The sequence below is a fragment of the Nilaparvata lugens genome, chromosome 12, assembly GCF_014356525.2.
Source record: "Nilaparvata lugens isolate BPH chromosome 12, ASM1435652v1, whole genome shotgun sequence".
Taxonomy (NCBI): domain Eukaryota; kingdom Metazoa; phylum Arthropoda; class Insecta; order Hemiptera; family Delphacidae; genus Nilaparvata; species Nilaparvata lugens.
The window spans coordinates 15,568,141-15,588,603 of NC_052515.1; the positions used below are offsets into that span (position 1 = coordinate 15,568,141).

The 20,463-nt window shown below is 34.1% G+C and overlaps 2 protein-coding genes across 5 annotated transcripts in view; one reads left to right on the forward strand and one right to left on the reverse strand.

The window, feature by feature from the left end:
- The window catches only part of LOC111057351 (probable RNA-binding protein EIF1AD), a 70,221-nt gene extending 61,804 nt beyond the window's left edge, over positions 1-8,417 (reverse strand). For 2 of the 4 annotated variants that reach the window (XR_005572632.1, XR_005572633.1), the window contains exon 1: positions 8,225-8,411. The gene's annotated coding sequence lies outside the window, so the exon portion shown is untranslated. Of the gene's footprint in view, positions 1-8,224 lie in introns of all 4 variants that reach the window. The other 2 variants (XR_005572630.1, XR_005572631.1) reach the window with 2 other exon arrangements.
- A 246-nt stretch (positions 8,418-8,663) lies between these two features.
- Positions 8,664-20,463, forward strand: part of LOC111057348 (E3 ubiquitin-protein ligase SHPRH) — a 65,577-nt gene continuing 53,777 nt past the window's right edge. The window contains exons 1-4 of the mRNA XM_039438927.1: positions 8,664-8,793; positions 9,927-9,974; positions 10,660-10,865; positions 18,050-18,150. Of these exons, the coding sequence (XP_039294861.1) occupies positions 9,946-9,974; positions 10,660-10,865; positions 18,050-18,150 (336 nt within the window). The 5' untranslated portion in view covers positions 8,664-8,793; positions 9,927-9,945. The remainder of the gene's footprint in view (positions 8,794-9,926; positions 9,975-10,659; positions 10,866-18,049; positions 18,151-20,463) is intronic.

Consider the following 20,463-nt stretch of genomic DNA (forward strand, 5'->3'; position numbering starts at 1 on the left):
ATTAGAAGTTGAATATAGAAAATCTGGTGTGGCGCACTCACACAACTTTCCTTGCCATTATGAAAATTGATCACCTGACGCTAGTGTTCACGCGCATCTCAAGTCTACTTTTAAACAAAGATCTGAGTCAGCTGGTGACAGTACTATAACGCTGGAGACACACGAGGTCTACTATCTCTTCATAGTGAATCATTTAATAGAATCAACAGTTGCCAACAGTTTGCAATTGGATAATCACATTTTCTCGAATTTCGAGCTTATTTTCAATTTTAGGTGGAAATGTTACTGAACATTAATTGTAGAGATTTTCATACTCAATCCTTCCCACTCGAAATTTTTTGTTTAAATTGTATCTGAAGCCTTATAATTGGGAATCTAAAATCAAACTTTGCATAGCCTAGATGGGGCGGAGCTCCTGGAATTTTTACAGATATTTTTTTTTTTTTAAGATTACGTCCTAAAGACTCCAAGACAAGTCATGTTATTACATAATAATTCTAACACTAAGTAGTTCAACCTAGTTTAGGTTTGAAAGGAATTCTTCTACACTATAAAAAGCTTTATCAACTAAATATTTTTTCATTTGTTTTTTGAAAATCTTCAAATCATCATTACTTGCCAAGATTTGAGGTAGCTTGTTATAAAATTTCCTACCAATATAATCTGGTTTTTGTTCAAATAACCTACTATTGTGACCCATTATATGATAATCTGCTCTGTTTCGTGTATTATACTCATGAACATCTGAATTCTGGATCACACCACTCGTTTTCACATGCATTACAACTTCATATACATACAAAGATGGCACAGTTAATAGACCAAGCTTTTTAAATAAAGGCCTACAAGAGTCTAACCTATTCACTTTCTCTATACATCTGAGTGCCTTCTTTTGAATCTTAAACACTCTGTCCATATTTTTGTTGAGATGAATTACCCCATACTAAAATAGCATACCTAATATGAGATAGTATAAGTCCATGGTAAGCAGTTAACAGTAGTTTTTTATCATTCAGCCTAGCAAGCTGCCGCAGGACAAATACCCCAGATGATATCTTATTACATATCCTCTCAATGTAAGGATGCCATGTTAATTCCTGTCCAATAAAATTCCCAAGAATGCTACTTTCTCTTCTTGGTCTAATTCATTTTCCTCTACAAACACATTTATTTCTCTATCCTCTACTGAATTATATTTACTTTTGAATTGTAGGAATTGACATTTCTTACTATTTATTGTTAATTGCCTTTGCTTCAAGAATTGGACAATTGACTGTACTCCAGTAAAAGCATTTATTTCTAGACTATCTAATAAATAATTGTTAAAGATAAGCGATGTGTCATCAGCAAACAACAGAGCTCTGTGATCTTCTAACTCTTTGATTGAATCACTCTGTGATTGGTTCACATACAACAAAAACAGTAAGGGACCCAGAATTGAGCCTTGAGGTACTCCAGCCTGGACCTCCAGTTTTTGAGATTTAATTTTTACTATTTCATTCCCATCCACCTTGGTAAGCTCAACACACTGGTTTCTACCTATGAGATATGATTCAAACCATTTTAGTTCTATACCATTCACACCTACAGTTTTTAGTATTTCCAATAATATTCTATGGTTCACACAATCAAAAGCTTTGGATAAATCAAGAAATATTGCGGCTGCCTTCTCACCTGAATCTATTATATCTATTAGTCTTTCAACAAGGGATACTATTGCAGTCTTAGTAGATTTCCCTTTCTGGAACCCATGCTGTTCATCACATATGAAATTAATTTCTTCCAGGTGCATCAATAACCTATTTAAAATACTCTTTCAAAAATTTTACTTATTACATTTAGAATACTAATGGGTCTATAATTTTCAACTCTTTCAGAATCACCGCTCTTGAAAATTGGCAAAATTTTTCCTTGTTTCAGATCATCAGGGAAAATACCCTGCTCTAGTGAAGTATTAAGGAGATGCAATAAAGGGTCCAGTAATTCATTTTCACATTCTTTTAAAATTTTGCTTGAGACCCCATCCAATCCTACTGTTTTTTTGTTATTCAAATTTTGTATTATTCTTGACAACTCATCTCTTGATAATGGATGAAATTTAAATACCTTTTCAATTGGCTCAGCATTAATGTAGTTGTATTATAAGTATTAGTGTTCAGTGACTTTTGGAGATTATATGCAACCTGTTGATAATATTTATTGAAAAAGTTACAAATGTCTATACTATCATCCATATAATTTCCATGTTCATCGATTATCCTAGGGACATTAGTAACTGTATCTTTTTGAGCTGCTCTCCTATTTCTATTAATTACCTCCCAAACAGCAGAGTTAAAATTGGTACTAGTTGTTAATATTTCAGCTGTTTTCTTACACTTAGCTTTCCTCACTTCTTTTGCATAGTTTTTCTTTAGACATTTGTATTTGACCTCACTCGGAACATCCCTCACTAATTTAAATTCCTCATAAGCTTCCCTAACAATACTTCTTTGAGTAAGAATATCTTCAGTTATCCATTCATCTACTTTATTTAATTTACTTTTTACTTTGACTTTTTTTATCGGACAGCATACACTAATGTGAAATCTTAGAGTATCAATGAATTGCTTATATTTGTAATTTAGGTTACAACTGTTATAAACACTACTCCAATTTTCTTGAAGCAGTTCCTGCTTCAAACAATTTATATTTCCTAGCTCATATTGCTGAATTTCTTTCACGAAAGTTTTTTTTCTGCTTGGATTCTGGCCCTGCAACTTAACATCTAAAATTTGATAGTTATGATCTGATAGATCTGAGCTACCTAACCTGACATTACAACCTTCTATATTTGTGAGGATATTATCAATAATTGTCTGTGAAGTTCGAGTTACTCTTGTATATTCGTGGACCTTAATTTCTAAATTATTCATATCAATAATATCTCTAATATCCTCTTTCATTTTATCCTGCCTGGCAAAATCAGTATTGAAATCTCCTACTACTATAACATTTGTAATTTCCAAAAGTGTATGGAGCAGCTCACAAAATTTTTGCCAGTCTCCATTTGGTGACCTATAGATACCTAACACTGCTACCTCGAATCGATCATCAATTTTTAACCTTAGTCCTGTCACCTCTAAATCCATCTCAACAGAAAATCTCTTAACAAAATCCAGTTCATAAGTTTGGGTATGTTTAGCATTGCTAGTGAATATACATACACCACCACTTCTATGAGCTATTCTACAAAATTCTGATCTCAGTGAATAGCCTGGAATCCTAACTTGATTTATTTCCTTTATTTTTAAGCCATGCTCTGTGAAAATAACAATGTCAGGATCCTCCTGTTTAAGAAATACTTCTAATCTGTCAATTTTGTTGCGAAGATACTGAATATTTTGATGATAAATACTAAAAACCTTACCATCTTGTGCTACTCTATCTCTAGCATTTGTAGCTATTTCCCTTTCCCTGTTTTGAGCCAATTTACTGAAAAATCGTTATTTGTTTTTTTGACTGTTTTTAAACCAGAGGATTGCAAACGGCTTTCAATCAGCTCTGCCAATCTATTACAAAAGATTACTTTGCCAGATCGATTTAGATGCAACCCATGATTAGTGAAGTTGTCTTTTCAGCCTTTCATTTAGAAAACAAATCCCCAGTTGTTTAGAATTCTTATTTTTTAGGCTGTTGATTGTATTATGGATTGATTTGTTTGTCGAATTGATTGCTTCATTTAATTCTGGCCTATCAAACCTATTAGGAATAGTACTTATTATTAAGTTTGTTTTTTTGCTGAGTGGCACAATTTCCTTGATTTTTTCTGTTACTTGAGGAAGATGATTCAAGTTAGGTTCATTTATATTATTTGAGCCACCCAGTACAATTAGATAGTCATTTTCATCAAAGTCTTTAGTTTGTTCCCTAGCTGACTCTACAACTGCATTAATTGATGCACTTGGCTTGAAAAAACATTGGACATCAAATTTATTTTTCAATCTTTTATCAAGGAGATCACTGCAATCACGTCCATGACTGGACGTCAGTAGCAGAACTCTCCCTTTCCTATCTTTATTTCCCTCAGCTATATTTTTGGTTGCTGTCTTCAAAACCTCACTGTACGTTTTATTTCGACCATTTTCAGAGCATTTCCCATCATTTAGGTTAGATTCTATTTTTTTGCAAGTGGACGGAGGTTCTATCATACATTTAGTATTATCAAATTTAGATTTTAGTTTCTTTATTTCCTCCGACATTAGACTACATTGATTTTTTAGATTTAGTATTTCTTTTTTATGGTCTTCATCTTGTAATTTTATAATTAGTTCCAAAGATTTAATTTCTTCTACCATCCCTAACCTTTCTTCCTCAGACGTTTTTAGAGTTACTTCTAATTGGTTTTTTAAATTAGTGTGGCTACTTTGTAGTTGAACAACTTTTTCGGCTAAAGTAGTTTGAAGAACTGGGGTTTTTGGTTTTGGCGTTTTTGAATTTTGGTTTTGGGAACGCGTAAGTACTCCCGCTATGTTTACATTTCTATTATTAACCTTCGGTGTTCTACTTGAGCTCATCTTCCTATCTAAGAAATTATATTACTTGCAATAATAATAATTGATTTATAAATGATAGGATTTTAATTTGGTTATAATTTTAGTCAAGTAAACTATCTATGTTTATTTTTTAAATCTCGAAAACCTAACCTCAAACTAACCTCTAAACGGTGTTTGGCTTATTAAAATAGAATTAAGAGTTAAAATCTAAAACAAAATGATAAAACGTGATCAAGAAACAATTAATAATGAAATAAACACAAAATTTGTACTTATCTGTGACTATTTATAACACAAAATCTTCCAAAACCCAGGAGCGAAATTATGTAGGACTTTCATTCACAACCTCTCAAGGTCGTGAATGTCATATGGGACTTGTAGCAGTTGATAGAGCTTATCAATGACTATTTTAGGTATGAATTTAATCGAAATCGTTGGAGCCGTTTTCGAGAAAATCGTGAAAAACCCTGTTTTAGACAACATTTTCTTCATTTTAGCCACCATCTTGAATTGCATTTGATCGAAATTGTTCGTGTCGGATCCTTATAGGAGAAGGACCTAAAGTTCCAAATTTCAAGTCATTCCGTTAATTGGGAGATGAGATATCGTGTACACAGACGCACAAACACTCATACATACACACACCAAAACCCCTGTTTTTGGACTCAAGGGACCTTGAAACGTATAGAAATTTAGAATTTGGGGTACTTTAATTTTTTTCGGAAAGCAATACTTTCCTTTACCTATGGTAATAGGGCAAGAAAAGTAAAAAAGAAATGAACTGGCTTGCATCATTCTCCAACACCAAATTTTCCACGGTACAAAAGGTAATTTTTGTGAGTTAACATCACTTATTTAATGCAATTTTTCATTTTTTGGACCACCATGATGATATACAAAGCAGTTTTAACTCATAAAAAGAAAAATCTGGTGTGGCGCACTCACACAACTTTCCTTGCCGTTATGAAAATTTATCACCTGACGCTAGTGTTCCCGCGCATCTCAAGTCTACTATTCAAAGATCTAAGCCAGCTGGTGACAGGACAATAATGCTGGAGACACACGAGGTCTGCTATCTTCAACAGATCTGACGGAGAGGATGAGTGAGTCCTTTGATGCTGCATCGGTGTGGTTCAAGTCAAACTTCCTCAAGCTAAATGAGGAGAAACCCCAAAGAATAATTTTCAGTTTGAGGAATATTGTGGATTAGGAGAGAAGTGTGCAACTTCCTGGTTTTCACCTTGATCCAAAATTAACCTGGAACCCCCACATTGAAGTCATCTGCAAGAAACTATCACGGGTGATTTTCTTATTAAGGCAGCTTATGCTCAGTGTGCCAAAGGACTATGTCAAGACAGCCTATTTCTCATTCTTCCAAGGAATCATGCTGTATGGCTTTGAACATTGGGGTGCAGCTAGTGGAGTTAATAGAATTCTCCTGCTTCAAAAGAAGGCCATACGAATTATTACTGGCTCAGGAATTATTGGCCACTGTCGTCCTCTCTTCTGTGCCGAATCCATCATGACAGTGATATGCCTCTACATCTTCGTATCACTGAAAAAATTCAAGATTTCTGTGGAGAGTATGCGACTGCGTAGTGACATCCACAACTTTGACACCAGGGGCAGGTACCAGGTCGACATTCCGTTCACAAGGCTGAGCAGAGTGAGGAATAGCCATAGCAACCAGAATGCCAGACTATTCAACAGGCTTCCGGCAGCAGCTAGGTCTCTACCAACCAAGGAGTTTCTCCGGGGCACTTATAATTTTCTGATACAAACTCCTATGTATGAAATGAATGAGTTTTTCAGTGTTCCTGAAAGGACTATCAATGTGTTTTACAAAAGTACCTGAATCTTACTGTGATATTTCTGTATTTTGATAGACTGAACTCTATATTTATTAAAAACCAATTTTAGTACCTTGTAAACTTTGACGAACCAATTGCTGTATTTGATGGCTTAAAGGCAATAAAATCATTTATCATTTATTTCTTTATAGTGATTAATTAAATAAAATCAAAAGTTTGCAATTGAAATAATAACATTTTCTCGAATTTCCAGCTTATTTTCAATTTTAGGTGAAAATGTTGCTCAACATTAATTGTAGAGATTTTCATGCTCAATCTTTTCCACTCGAAATTTTTTGTTTAAAAATTGTATCTGAGGCCTGATAATTGGGAATCTAAAATCAAACTTTACCTAGATGGGACGGAGCTCATGAAATTTTTACAGATATGGGACTTGTGGCAGTTGATAGAACTTAACAATGACTATTTCAGGTAAGAATTTGATCAAAATCGTTGGAGCCATTTTCGAGAAAATCGTAAAAACCCCTGTTTTTGGCAACATTTTTGCCATTTTAGCCGCCATCTTGAATTGCATTTGATCGAAATTGTTCGTGTCGGATCCTTATAGGGGAAGGACCTAAAGTTCCAAATTTCAAGTCATTCCGTTAATTGGGAGATGAGATATCGTGTACACAGACGCACAAACACTCATACATACACACACACACACACCAAAACCCCTGTTTTTGGCAACATTTTCGCCATTTTAGCCGCCATCTTGAATTGCATTTGATCGAAATTGTTCGTGTCGGATCCTTATAGGGGAAGGACCTAAAGTTCCAAATTTCAAGTCATTCCGTTAATTGGGAGATGAGATATCGTGTACACATACACACACACACACACACACACACCAAAAAACACTTTTTTGGACTCAGTGGACCTCGAAACATATAGAAATTTACAAATTGGGATACCTTAATTTTTTCGGAAAGCAATACTTTCCTTACCTATGGTAATAGGGCAAGGAAAGTAAAAATGGAAAGATAAAAAGTATTATAAATTTTTTTCTACAAACATAAAACCAAGTTACTAGACAATAAGTTGTTGGCTATAGTGAAGTCCACGTTATAATGGCAGTTTTTGATTAGCAATGGCATTGCTAACCTTATCTGTCATTCAACAAAGCGGATAGCGCTATCTCTCTCTCGCTTTGCTCTGTTGCCAGATCGGCTTTTAATAATGTAAAATTATTGATTAAGTAATTAACAAAAAATGTTATCTTAATTATAAAAATTCATTATAAAATTATTGAAAAAAATATAATTCCTTGCTTAAAGCTACCGTCAAGAAGGCATTGACAAGACAGTGATGATCGGCAACGTTGTTCTCCTATCTTTCTTTAATGCCATTATAATGTGGACCTCACTATAGTAACAATACATTTACAAATCTGATAAGACATGTACAGACGAGACGGCAATTTGTAAAGTTTGAAACGCTCACGATAAATCATGAAGACATAAACCAAGCCAAAAAAATAAAGATGTATAGTAAATCAAGCTTAATCAATTTTGCCGGAGTAATAAAAAAATAAAATTAAAACTGTAACTGTAAGCTTAATAATTATAGTTATCCTACATGATAAATTTTTAAAATAAAAACAAATAGGACTAAGTAAGTTTTGCTCTAGTTAAAGTAGTTTTATATTTTTATGATCAATTGAATGTTGCCATTATTATAATTTTAGAAAAATACGCAAACAACAATATAAATGATGGGAAAAAATATATAAAATAAAGTTACAATATTCTAGGTAAAACTTGTAGGTTAACTTAACATTGTACATAATTATTAAGCCAGAAAATGCCAAATTGAGTAACAAAACAGAATTAAACTTACCTTTGGTCGAAATTTTTTATATCAATCTTCAGTGGATGTAGATTCTGATAATATTGATAAAACACGTAAAATTACTGTACAACACAACGAAATCAGCGTGCAGCCATGCAGCGTGCCAGGATTCCAGCGTTCAATTTCAATATTATTCAATTCAACATTCAACCATGTGATTCAACTATCCAACTTCATCAGTAACGGGAAACCTTAGACCAGTTATAGAATAGACACACTGGGAAGTCTAGCCACTGAAGCCAACATCTACTGCCAAATCCACCCATCTTGACGTCACAACAGTGAAGTCATGCATCTTATGGAAAACTTTAAGATTGTGTCTATTTCAGATTCATGGTGTTTGTAGGTTATTTCTAGCAACGGGCAAAAACGATATTGGTTAAGTTATAATGTGTTATGTGATATCGGCTTCAAAGTTATAATGCGTTTTGAAAATACTACCATATTAATGGTAACAAGTAATTTAATATAGGTCTATTACTATTTTCAATCTCTTTCTTGATCAATAGATACCCAGACAGCACTGGAGGGCTTGCGGCGTAAACATAACCACTAAGGTTCTTGTCAATTCTATAATTTTTACAGTTCCATTAATTTATGATTGCAGTAAGGATTTCTTTTATTTTTTAAGATAAAAATAAAGATTGTCTATGGTACTAAATCAATATATATCGAACTCTAGATAGCTTCATACATACTCTGTTTGTATGCTGGTTCTATCTTAGCTTGTTAACAGTGAAGCCCAGGAGAGTAATTGGTTTAGCATTTGGACAATCTCTATTAAGAGTGCACATCAGCTTCTGTACAACAAAAATTGATTTTGAACCGTTCTTTTGTCTTCTGGAAAAGGTTACGAGCTTTGTTTTTAGCTTCATGAGGTCCATTTCCACGACCATCAATGTAGTGTCATCAAATACTTCTTCTTTTAATATGTATCTTTCTTGTCAAATATTAGGCTACGAATGATCCCTGAATTTCTCATGAATCGTTACTCTAGTTTTATTTATTAAAAGATATTCAATTAGTTTGGGCCCAGATCAAAAAAAAAATAGATACCGTACAAAGCCTACATTATATTTACTGCACTAGTATAAGCCTACATGATAATTACTGCACTGTATGCTTTTGAATGCATGATGTACACAAAGAAAAATTTAAACAGTTTTCCAATCAATAGTAATGTTCACAGCCATTTTACTAGACAGGCTACAGCACTCAGAAGGACTCAGTGTAACTACCACTTTATGTTGGATAGTTTTGTTGAGTTTGGAAAAAGAATGTACAATAAGTTACCAGTTGAAATAAAAGAGCTTGAAATTAGACAGTTCAAAATTTGTGTGAAAAATATTTTAATTGACTGCTTTCCTCACAGTATAAATGACTTGTAATGCATAAATAATGTTATGTAATTTTTATGACCTGTGATATATTGATGTCAAATTTGTTTTAATTGACTGCTAACCTTACAGTTTGAAATACTTAATAATGTGATGTAATTCTATGACCTGTAATAAATTGTTAAAATTGTGTTTGTATATTTTTTGACGATGTCTTGCATTATTGTCTTTAATGTTCTGACAATAAACGAATCTTGAATCTTATAACATTATTATCAATGTCAATGGCGAAAGGTTGAGGGTGAATATTTCATTATTTTGTCAGGACTTAACCTATTATTTGTTTTTTCCAGGAACTTTACGCAACTGAAAATGACTGAAGAAGAGAAAGAAGAATTCGAGTAAGTTTCACTACTATAGAATGCATGTAGTCAAATAATTTGATAAATTTATCAGTAACAAGTAATAAAATACCCCCTTGCTTTCACTATTGTGAGATTCAGTTCATGAACATGAAGTCAGCATCTTATTAGCATTGGTGTTGCTATCCTGGTCTATCATTAGACAAAGCAAATAGTTCTATCCTATTCTAACACAACGTTGAAAGAAAGTAATTGTACGTCTACGGGATAGGAAAAATATTAACGCATTAGCACTCTTGAACTAATGAACTGACTACCTTGCAATCCAACATAAATATTCTGAATTAAACGTTGAAAGAAAGTAAGGCCACTAACGATAGGACTAGCATGATACACATGTCATACATTGTTGTGTCATTACAGCGAGAGGCTTCAGGTAAAATGTTTTGAGTTGAGGTGTTTGTATCTCCGATTTTTGTTTTATTCGCTGTGCTCTATTTGAGATTAAATTATTCTTGTATCATCATATTTGTGGTTTTCATTGTTGTTGGTAGCTTATTTTATTTTAGAAACCTCTCGCTGATGACAAAACATGCATGATGAACTTGTGTGTGTGTGTGTGCGTGCATGATAAACCGACATGTCCTACCGTTAGTGGTCAGACTTGCAACATCGGTGCGTAGCACGTGTTAACTGCTAGTAATATGTGGTTGATGTGTTACAGGTTGAGTGATAAACTGGAGGCGCACACAGTCTACGAATGGGTGAAGGACTTTCACACGGCCAACCCTCCCCCTCCGCCACAGCAGGGGGACGTGCAGCATGCCAAGCTGAAGCCCACGTTGCGCTCCTACCAGGAGAGAGCTGTCAGATGGATGTTGTCTGTAGAGCAGGCCCAGCATCGCACTGTCTCTGTAGTCAACGATCAAAGTAAGGCTATTACTACAGTCTCATTCACGGCAAATAGTCACCATTTGTTCAATTAAGCAAGTAATTCTTCATTCGTTTTGAGAGGGTGGTCAGAAGCAGTCGGCTTTATTGAATTGGGGCTAAGCGACATGCGGCGTTTTTTAGACAAGTCGGTAAGGGAGGAAAAAAGAAATAATCCAATTAATATAAATCCACAAAGTATGAAAAACAAAATTCAGTTTCACACATTGGAAAGTTTCTAACAAAATTACAAAAGCTATAATTGAAACTAAATAATATAATTTGTATAATATTGGCGTTGCCAGGAAAACAAAATTTGTGCGCTAGCAATTCAGTAAGCACTCAAATTAGAGAAAAATAGAAAAAATAACTGTTAGAATACAACCACACTGAAAGCGGAGCTTGGCGTCAAGGAGTGTCGTGAACAATATCATGTTAAGTAATGAGCTAAAACACACTGCAAGCGGCTACTCACAGAGCGGAGCGGAGCGTGGCGTTGCGTCAAACTTTAGAACAAGCTGGTTTGTTTTTTGGAGCGTCTTTGAGCGGAGCGTCAAAGCGTCAGTGCCCTACTAATGTACATACTAGTGATCTACTCTTGTACATAATAATGCACTTGTTCTACCTTCTAGTATACTACTATATTAAATTTGATTTTTGCCCAAATTCCCCTGTAATCAAATTATTTGATTATTCAAAGATTATTCATCTGCTACGCGGCTTTTATAGGTTATCTTAATTTCTTATAGGCTTTTATAGGATACTAGCAGGGCACCCGTGCTTCGCTACAGGAATTAAAAGATAAAATTATTTTTGTGAAACATTTATAATCTAAATCCTACCAAAATTGTTATAATAGTTTTTGAGATTAGGCCACAACTTGGCATGAAAATTATTGAGTCAAATCATTCAAATAATTAATTGATGTGTTGGAAGTGCTCTGTAGAAGAGTAGTCTAATTGCAGCGAATTTTGTAGGATATGGGGCAGGGCTTAAGAGTCGCCCTCGACTTTATTCATTGGCAATTAATATTTCCGTTGACAGTTATCAAATTAGCAGTGATCATGTTATTTTTGCTTTGGCAATTGAAGATTAAATTCCAAATTAGGTTGATTCGGAATTTGATGACTCTGGTATCCATGGATCTCTTGCTTATTCTGGAATTTTTGCATAGCCAGTCGCTTACTTTTCGTTTCACTCATCCAAAAGTGTAAAAGCAGCCAATCCACTGATTCTTTTTTCCATGGAAGTCTATTCATACATAAGAGTCCATTCATAATAGTATAACATTTATTGTGGCTGATTTCACACGTCCTAAACTCTACAATCATAAATATTAAAGTGGGATCATTTTAATGTGAATTTGCAAAAATCTGAATGGAGTTGATTCAATCGCTTTGATTATCGACTACCATTATATGATTTCTTTCTTTGATCTTAGCTTGAAACCAAAAGCTTGGGGATGAAAATTTGGATGTAAACTAACATGTAACTCAATTTAATTTCTATCTCAATTGACAATTTTAGAATCTACTTGTGATCTATCAATATCAATAGGTTTGTCTTGTGTCATAATAGCATCATAAAAGGAAATAGGAGCAGCTGATGGAATATTATGGTTTTTTTTCAATTTAGTTTTTAGCTGATTTTGAAACATGAAAATATCAGGCCCAGTAGCACAAAAGCATGTTCAATTTCAATCAGGATTAAATTTTCATGAGAATTTTTAATAGAAGGCTTCTCTGATTGGTTCTCGTGGTATTTAGTCCGGATTATGAATTAACAGACAGTGCAACTGTCTTTATCAAGGCCATGGCTGCGTACAAACATAGAGCAACAGAGGAACCAATACAACAGAAGCTGAAGAAATTAGTCGCATTTCTATCACCTCACAATGAACATTACATTCAACTACCATATGTTTGGAGAGATCGATTTTACATTTCTTTTCCTATCATCCGGTCTCTTTCTGAACCTATTCTCTCAGATGTTCCATGAATACTGCAATGTTTTAAAATAAGGTCGCCAAATTTGGTAACTCAACTAGAGCTATTATAATGTTTCTTATTTGCTCACACTTTCTTACGTTTTCAACAGACTATGGAAAACTTTTTTCTGATCAGCTGCTACTTGAGGGACCAATAATCCTTTCTCTTGGTAGTTCAACGAATTATCCCAGAGTTTTTTTATTTATTTAATCATTCAGAATTACACAACTTACAGAAAAGTACCACAGGCTTATAAGCCCAAAACGGTTCCAATTCTAATTTATACAACAGTCCAAATAATGTAGCTAGGTTATGTGTCACTTAACATTCATCAATTAAACACTCAATTTATAATTCAAAACACAAAAAAAATCATTTTCAAATTAGAAAAAAATACTTTCAAATTAAATCAATCACAATTAATTAGAAAATTCCAAACTTTGAAGAACTATAATATTTTGAGACCGAAAAGACAAACACACTATTTAGAACTTATCACAGCTGGTTGAGATGAGAGAACTTATCACAGAGTTGAGACCTGTTCCAAAATGCAAGCACAATATATTCCTGATTTAATCAAAATCATTAGAGCCGTTTTCGAGATCCGTCCGACATAGATACATATATCCACAAACACACATATTCAAAAAAATTGCTTTCTTAGTATAATTATTGACTTCAATGATTATGATTTCATTCAATGAGAGCTTATTTCACATAATAATAACAGCTGACATCAAAAGAAGAAATGTCAAACATGATTGAAATAATTGAAACAGTAGCGATCATCAACATTATTTTCTTCATTGGGGCCTGTTTCATAAAAGTTACAAGTCTTGTAATACAGGAGAATCACCATTCTAATTACATTCTCAATATAGCCGATAAAATCAGCTGTTCCTGTATTACAGGACTTATAAATTTTGGCATGCAATTGGAATGGTGATTCTCCTGTATTACAGGACTTATAAGTTTTATGAAACAGGACCCAGGGGCCTGTTACAATTGCATTCCAATTGCATGTTTAATAAAGCCGATAAAATCAGCTGTCCCTGTATTACAGGACTTCTAAATTTTTATGAAATAGGTAGCTGATCTAAAGTAACCAGATTATGGTAAGATTCACATCAATGTGTCAGTATTGTTTGAAAGGGGAGCATTGATGCTATTAACCTTCCGGGACGCGTGCCGTTGTAAAAAGTACAACAGTCAGAAAGTTTTTCGTTTTAATTGAGAAATTCACATCCGTGAGGTTGGTAACCTTTAAGTATTCCTCCGCGACATCTAGCTCCGCCCATAGACAAAATATTGCATTACTATCAATCACTGGTCATACCCTATTCAGTGTTGAAGAGACCGGTGTCAGAAATGTTGTATTTTTACATCGCGAGCGTCCAAGTTTAGTGTAAAGTTTGAAGTCTAGTGGTCCATTTTTCGAAAGTGAGTGTGATTTTACCGTTTGTTTCAGATGAGTTATTATTAATTTTGTTAATTATAAACAGTTTTGACAATTTTCGTGATGTCAGATGTTCTAAGAACAAGTGAAATAGACCAACTCCTCAATGAAAGTAGTTCAGAGGATGAGCAAAACATTGACTTTTCAGATGACAGTGAGGAAGTGATAGAATACAACGAATTTTCGGATGATAGTGAAGTAGAAGGTGGCAATGGAAATGAATGAGAAACAAGTAATTTCGTTGATGAAAATTCTCCCGAACATGATGATATTGAGTTTATTCTTGGGAAGGATAGTGAAACAATCTTGTGTACGTCTGAAGTAGCAACAACTAGCAAGACTAAGAATAAAAATATTATAAAGATTCTCCCTGGTGGCTAAGAATGCAAAAGATGAAGTTGAAGCATTTTTATCAGTTATCAGCCTTGATATGATTGATGAGATTTTATATTGCACTAACTAGCATATTGTATCTTCAGCACCTCAATTCAAAAGAGAGCGAGATTGTTCACAATCGAATAGAACTGAAGTGGCCTGAACAAACAAAAATTGAGAAATAAAAAAGAGCTTCAAGCATTGAATGAATGGTATGTTTCTGTACGTAGTTTTTACTATGTGTATTAAAAGTTTTCTAAAATAACCATTATTTCTATTAGTTCCCTCTAATAATTATTAAAAATCCAAAACATACTAGAAATATCATACTAAAATTCAAAAATAGTCTTGTAATGTAAATAATGGTACAAGGTGCACATATAAATTGATATAGTAGCTATTTTAATGAAGGAACCAAGTGTTGTATAAAGTACAACGCGCGCGTCCTCCTGTTACAAAAATAGGCGCGCGTCCCGGAAGGTCAATGAGGAATACTGACAGTGAGGAATACTGACAGTCAACGAACTGTTATACATATTCCCCAATATTTTTATCGAAAGCTACCTTATATTTTCTTTGGTAAAACAATCAATGTTTGGGAATAATATTGATTCATGGGAAAAGCGCCTTACTTCTATGCTACATATTTTCACATTAGGAAAAGCAACAACAGCTATTTGGCCATTTCAATAAATAACCCCTTTCTTTCGCCCAAGTTAAATTTTGGCCGAATTTCTTCATTCTTCACAAACAGATTCCACATCGGACACTTCTGAAGTTTTTAAAATACCCCTTTGAGCAGTTTTTGCGATCTGTCGGATATACAAACAAAATTAGTCTTGATAGAATAGGATCAATTGAAAGAAGCAGCTCCCGTCATAAAAGTTTGTTTTATGAAAAATATAAATCATCTTTACTCAGGAATAGCTCTGATTGAAGCAGCAGTACCCAATCAATTTGTTCTCGATAAATGCATTTTAATTAATTCTTCAACTTGGTGCCAACCTAATGAAATAATCTCAACTTAATGCCAACCTGGCAAAATTATTAATTGGTCGCCAGTTATCAACTGTTTCGAATAGGTACTCTCTCTAGATTATAGTTTTATAGTAACATATGATATGGACATTTCAATTATAATTAAGAGATTGGGAGAAGAAGAATATACATGCTAAAAGACGAACTTTAAACCCTTAGAGTTGAAATATCGCCAAAAGATTTCTTAGTGAGCACCTAGGACGTATAAGGAAGCTATTTTCTAAGTTTTGTTGCAATCCATCCAGTAGTTTTCCTGAAATCGTGATCAGTGAGATAAGAATTTTATAAGTATATATTATAATGTAGCCTACATACTAGTGGTCTACTCTAGCAGATATTGGATTTCTCCAATTAGTGACTTGTTTTTCCAAATCAGGCTTTACTCTTGTTAAAATGTAATCGAATGTTGATGTTGACATTCGCATGTACTCGAAAAATCGGGACTCATGCTTTCTTAAAACATGGTGATTTTCACCAAATAGTTAACTTCATTAACCCAATCTGTCCTACCAGGCTCAGCTAAAATCCAATGTTTTAAATAATTGTTTTCACAAAGTAATGTCCGTGCCAACTTGGACAACGCCATTTTCTAGACGCTTGACGCACAGACGCTTCCAGTGTGTTTCATGAACGCTCTGACCACACCACGCCACGCCACGCTCCGCTCCGCTTTCAGTGTGTTTGTACCCTTAGAAACAAATATTTTGCAAATATTTTCAACAAAAAAACGTGATAAATGGAGTAGTTCATAGCATACATAAAATAATATAATTCGATAAACAAATATTCATTTTTTATTTATTAGAATTAGAAGTTATAAATAATACAGTACTGGATAACATAATAAAATTAAATTTAGTTTGAGAGACAACTTTTAGGTATAAAGAAGCTCTCCGATTGGCTGATTATCACCTGATTCTCGAACACGGCCCTATCGCCAATCAGAGAGCTTCCTTCCCTGCCGAGTCTTATGAGAAACGCCTGAAAAAACGCTCGTGTGGCATCGACCATGTGCTTGTCTCATAAAATCGAATTGAATTTTTACTTTTAACAAGCAGGTAGTGTAGATATGGAAAAAGAGAATGTATAGATAGAAGAAGAATGAGAAGATAGAAAATAAAACCGTTGACTAAACCATTATATCGATAACCACTCTCAAGCAAAGTTAGCAGAGTATAACTAACTGGAACCATGACGAATTGAAAACTTGACCTACTGATATCTTGAAGTATTTAGAATAGGCCAATAACCAACCTCGGTAAATTAGGAATCGATATTAAATTTCAAGTTAATCAGTCCAGTAGTTCAGATGATGCGTCATTCATGAATTTCCTATCCCTTACGACTCTTTCCTTTATTATACTAGTAGCTCTGTGAACAGTAGACCTCACGCAGTATTCTTATCCACAAGTACCTGATTGAAACTATATACCTTATGGAAATACAGCAATAGACTGGCTTCTCCACACATCTGTGTAATCACTTGTCAGCTGATTTATGATGAATAATTCTATGCTCTGATTTTTACTCTAATATTTGCGTATGAAGGAGGCTCCTTTTTCCTTTTATATTATCCTTGAAATGTAAAATTTCAAAAAACCTTGTATATACGTCGACGCGCAATTAAAAAAGGAACATACCTGTCAAATTTCATGAAAATTTATTACCGCGTTTCGCCATAAATGCGCAACATATAAACATATAAACATATAAACATTTAAACCGTCGACTTGAATCACACTTCGCTCAGTCAATTATAGATAAATAATATAATATACGTCAAATACAGATGCATAACAAAATATCACTCTATAAAAATAGATAGAGAACACATTACGCTGAAGTAATAGCTTAACACAAATAATAGTATATTGTGATCAGAAGTATACCCCACCTGGGTCCAGTTGCATGAGAAAATACGAGCTAATATTTTAGTAATTTCCTTTCCTAATATCGCAACTGACTACTAATATTATGATTTTGTATTTTAACATGCCGTTCTATTATTTCCACTAATTTTACAACGTAAAATATAGATTCATTGTTTTAGTTGTTAATACCAATTACAGTTTCATTAAATATTTGATATCTTATGCCATTTACTATTATCTACTTATGTATGTACATAATTAAGATGGAATATTTTCATTTTTATTCATATTCACACATGTTTTACCCAAGCATAAATATTTTTAGGCTTACATTACCTAAATTGATTCAACTTCTTCAATTTTCAAAATCGATATTGTTGAGAAATAATCTATTGCTCGAGCTTATGTTTTTTATCAATAGATTTAGGATATTAATTTTTCTTTTTTCTTCTTCAGATAGACTTGTTCGGCTAGAGAAAGGAGGAATATTAGCGGATGAAATGGGGCTGGGAAAAACAGTTGAAGTACTTGCTTGTCTACTCGCAAATCCCAATACGGTGAGTACAGTATAAAAATAATATATATCCCAATGAATTCTGCCCTTTTGAGAATAAGCATAATATCATAGATTCTTATGGGAGTGTTCACATACCAACAGAATGTTCGGCAGAAATAGAAAATTAGATCAGGAAGATTTGAATTGGAAATAGTTTCAGAAAACATGTCAAGAACAGCAGAAACAGGATTCTTTCAGGTTGAATATTTCAATAGTCTACAAAACTCATTTAAAATTCAATCCCTCATAACCTCATAACAAATAATAATGTTTGGTACTACCTAAAAACAGGGCATGTCTGTGTGTCCATACGATATCACCCTTTCCAACACACCGACCGTGTTTATATGGTAGGACCTGTGAGTTTTTCAATAAATTAGGATTTATCATGGGTTTCGTCAGAGTAATAAAGAACAAACAGTTCTTCAAGTGGTACCAGGTCAAATTCAAGAGGCGTAGAGAAGATAAAACTGATTACTATGCCAGGAAGCGTCTTATTTTCCAAGACAAAACCAAATATGACTGTGTAATGGGTCCTTAGATGTTGAAGAATTGGAAAATATTATTATTGTAACATTATTCCAATCAAGAGAAACTTGGTCAATGCTTATTACTATTAGAATAAAATAGATGATCTTTATTGAAAAAAGGACATTTACAAAGAAAACAATTCGAATAAAAAAATATCTTAAAGATACATTTTTCCTTTGGTATTTATTTTCCTTGAAAGACGTTCTTTTGACTACACATATTTTCCAGTCTTGATATAATTTCAACTTATTGCAATCAATTTTGATTTATTATTTATAATTCATTTTCTTTAGGATCACTTTTTTCAATGAATCGCCTAGCTAATTAAAATATTCGTATAACAAAAGAGTGTAGGCCACTATAGTGAGATTAAGAGCTGACATTGTTTGAATGGGAAGCATTCATATTATTTATAAGGAATGTTGACCGCTTAAAGTGAATGATACTTACTTACTCCTCAGCTCTACAGGTCTTTACAACCCTTGGCCTCCCTCACATAGCCTCTTCATCTGTCTCGATCCTCGGCCTGCCTCCTCCAGTTACAAACTCCAAGCGTCCTTAGATCGCGTTCCACATCATCCTTCACCCTATTTCGTGGTCGACCTTTTCTTCTTCTGTTATATATGTTCTTCTTCCATATACATTTCACCACTTCCATCTCCCATTCTCAACATGTGCCCCATCCATCCTATTCTGCCAGCTTTTATCGACCGCACAATGTCTTCATTGTTTAAGAACTCCTCTATTTCAAAATTGTTTCTTCCTCTCCAGAGACCATTTTCAAAAACAGGGCCCAAGATTCTTCTCGCCACTTTTCTTTCAAAAACTCTCAGTTTTTGCATATCTCCAGCAGTAATCACCCATGTTTCCGATCCGTAAGACACCACAGGCTTCACCAATGCTTTGTATAATTGCAATTTCGTAGCTCTTGACAGCATTCGAGATTTGAATAACTTGATCCTAGCATAGTATGCCCTGTTGTTTATCTCTGTTGAGACTTTCCCACTACTTGTCACAAGTGTCCCTAGATAGACAAATTCGTCTACCTATTGAAATTTGTAGGGTCCAATCTTCATGTCTCTAGCATCTCTCCTACCCACTGCTGGTGACACTCTCAGGTATTTTGTCTTGGCCTCGTTTATCTCTAATCCCATTGGTTTACTATTGCTTGCTAGGGATGTGAAGGCTTCTCTCAAGGCTGGTACTGTTCGCGCTACTATGACCAGATCATTTGCATATCCACAAATTTTCCATAGTCTATTTACTATAGTACTCCTATGGGTGATACCTTCTACTGCTTCATGGAGAGCCAAATTGAACAATAATGCAGACAGCGCATCTCCTTGCCTTACACCATACTTTACAGGGAAACGCTTCCCAACAGTCTTACCTATCCTTACTCTGGAGTAGGTCTCATTTAGGGTAGCTGCCACTAGTCTGATTAATTTTGAAAGTTAATTTGTTCTTGTCCAGTGCTTCAAGTAGCTTTCTCCTGTATAAACTGCTCAAATGCTCACTTGTAGTCTACAAACAGCATGTGAAGACTTATATCATGCTCTATAGACTTTTGCATTGCCTGTTTAATTCATATCATTTCAATGTGAAGATCTGATCCACTGTGCTCCTGCCCTTTCTAAATCCACCTAGGTAGTCACCAAGTAGTGCCTCTGCAAAAGGAGTGAGCCGTTGAAGTAGGATATTTGTGAAGGCTTTATATGCAATGCTAAGCAGTGAGATTCCTCTATAATTTTCGCAAACCATTTTATCCCCTTTCTTAAAGATT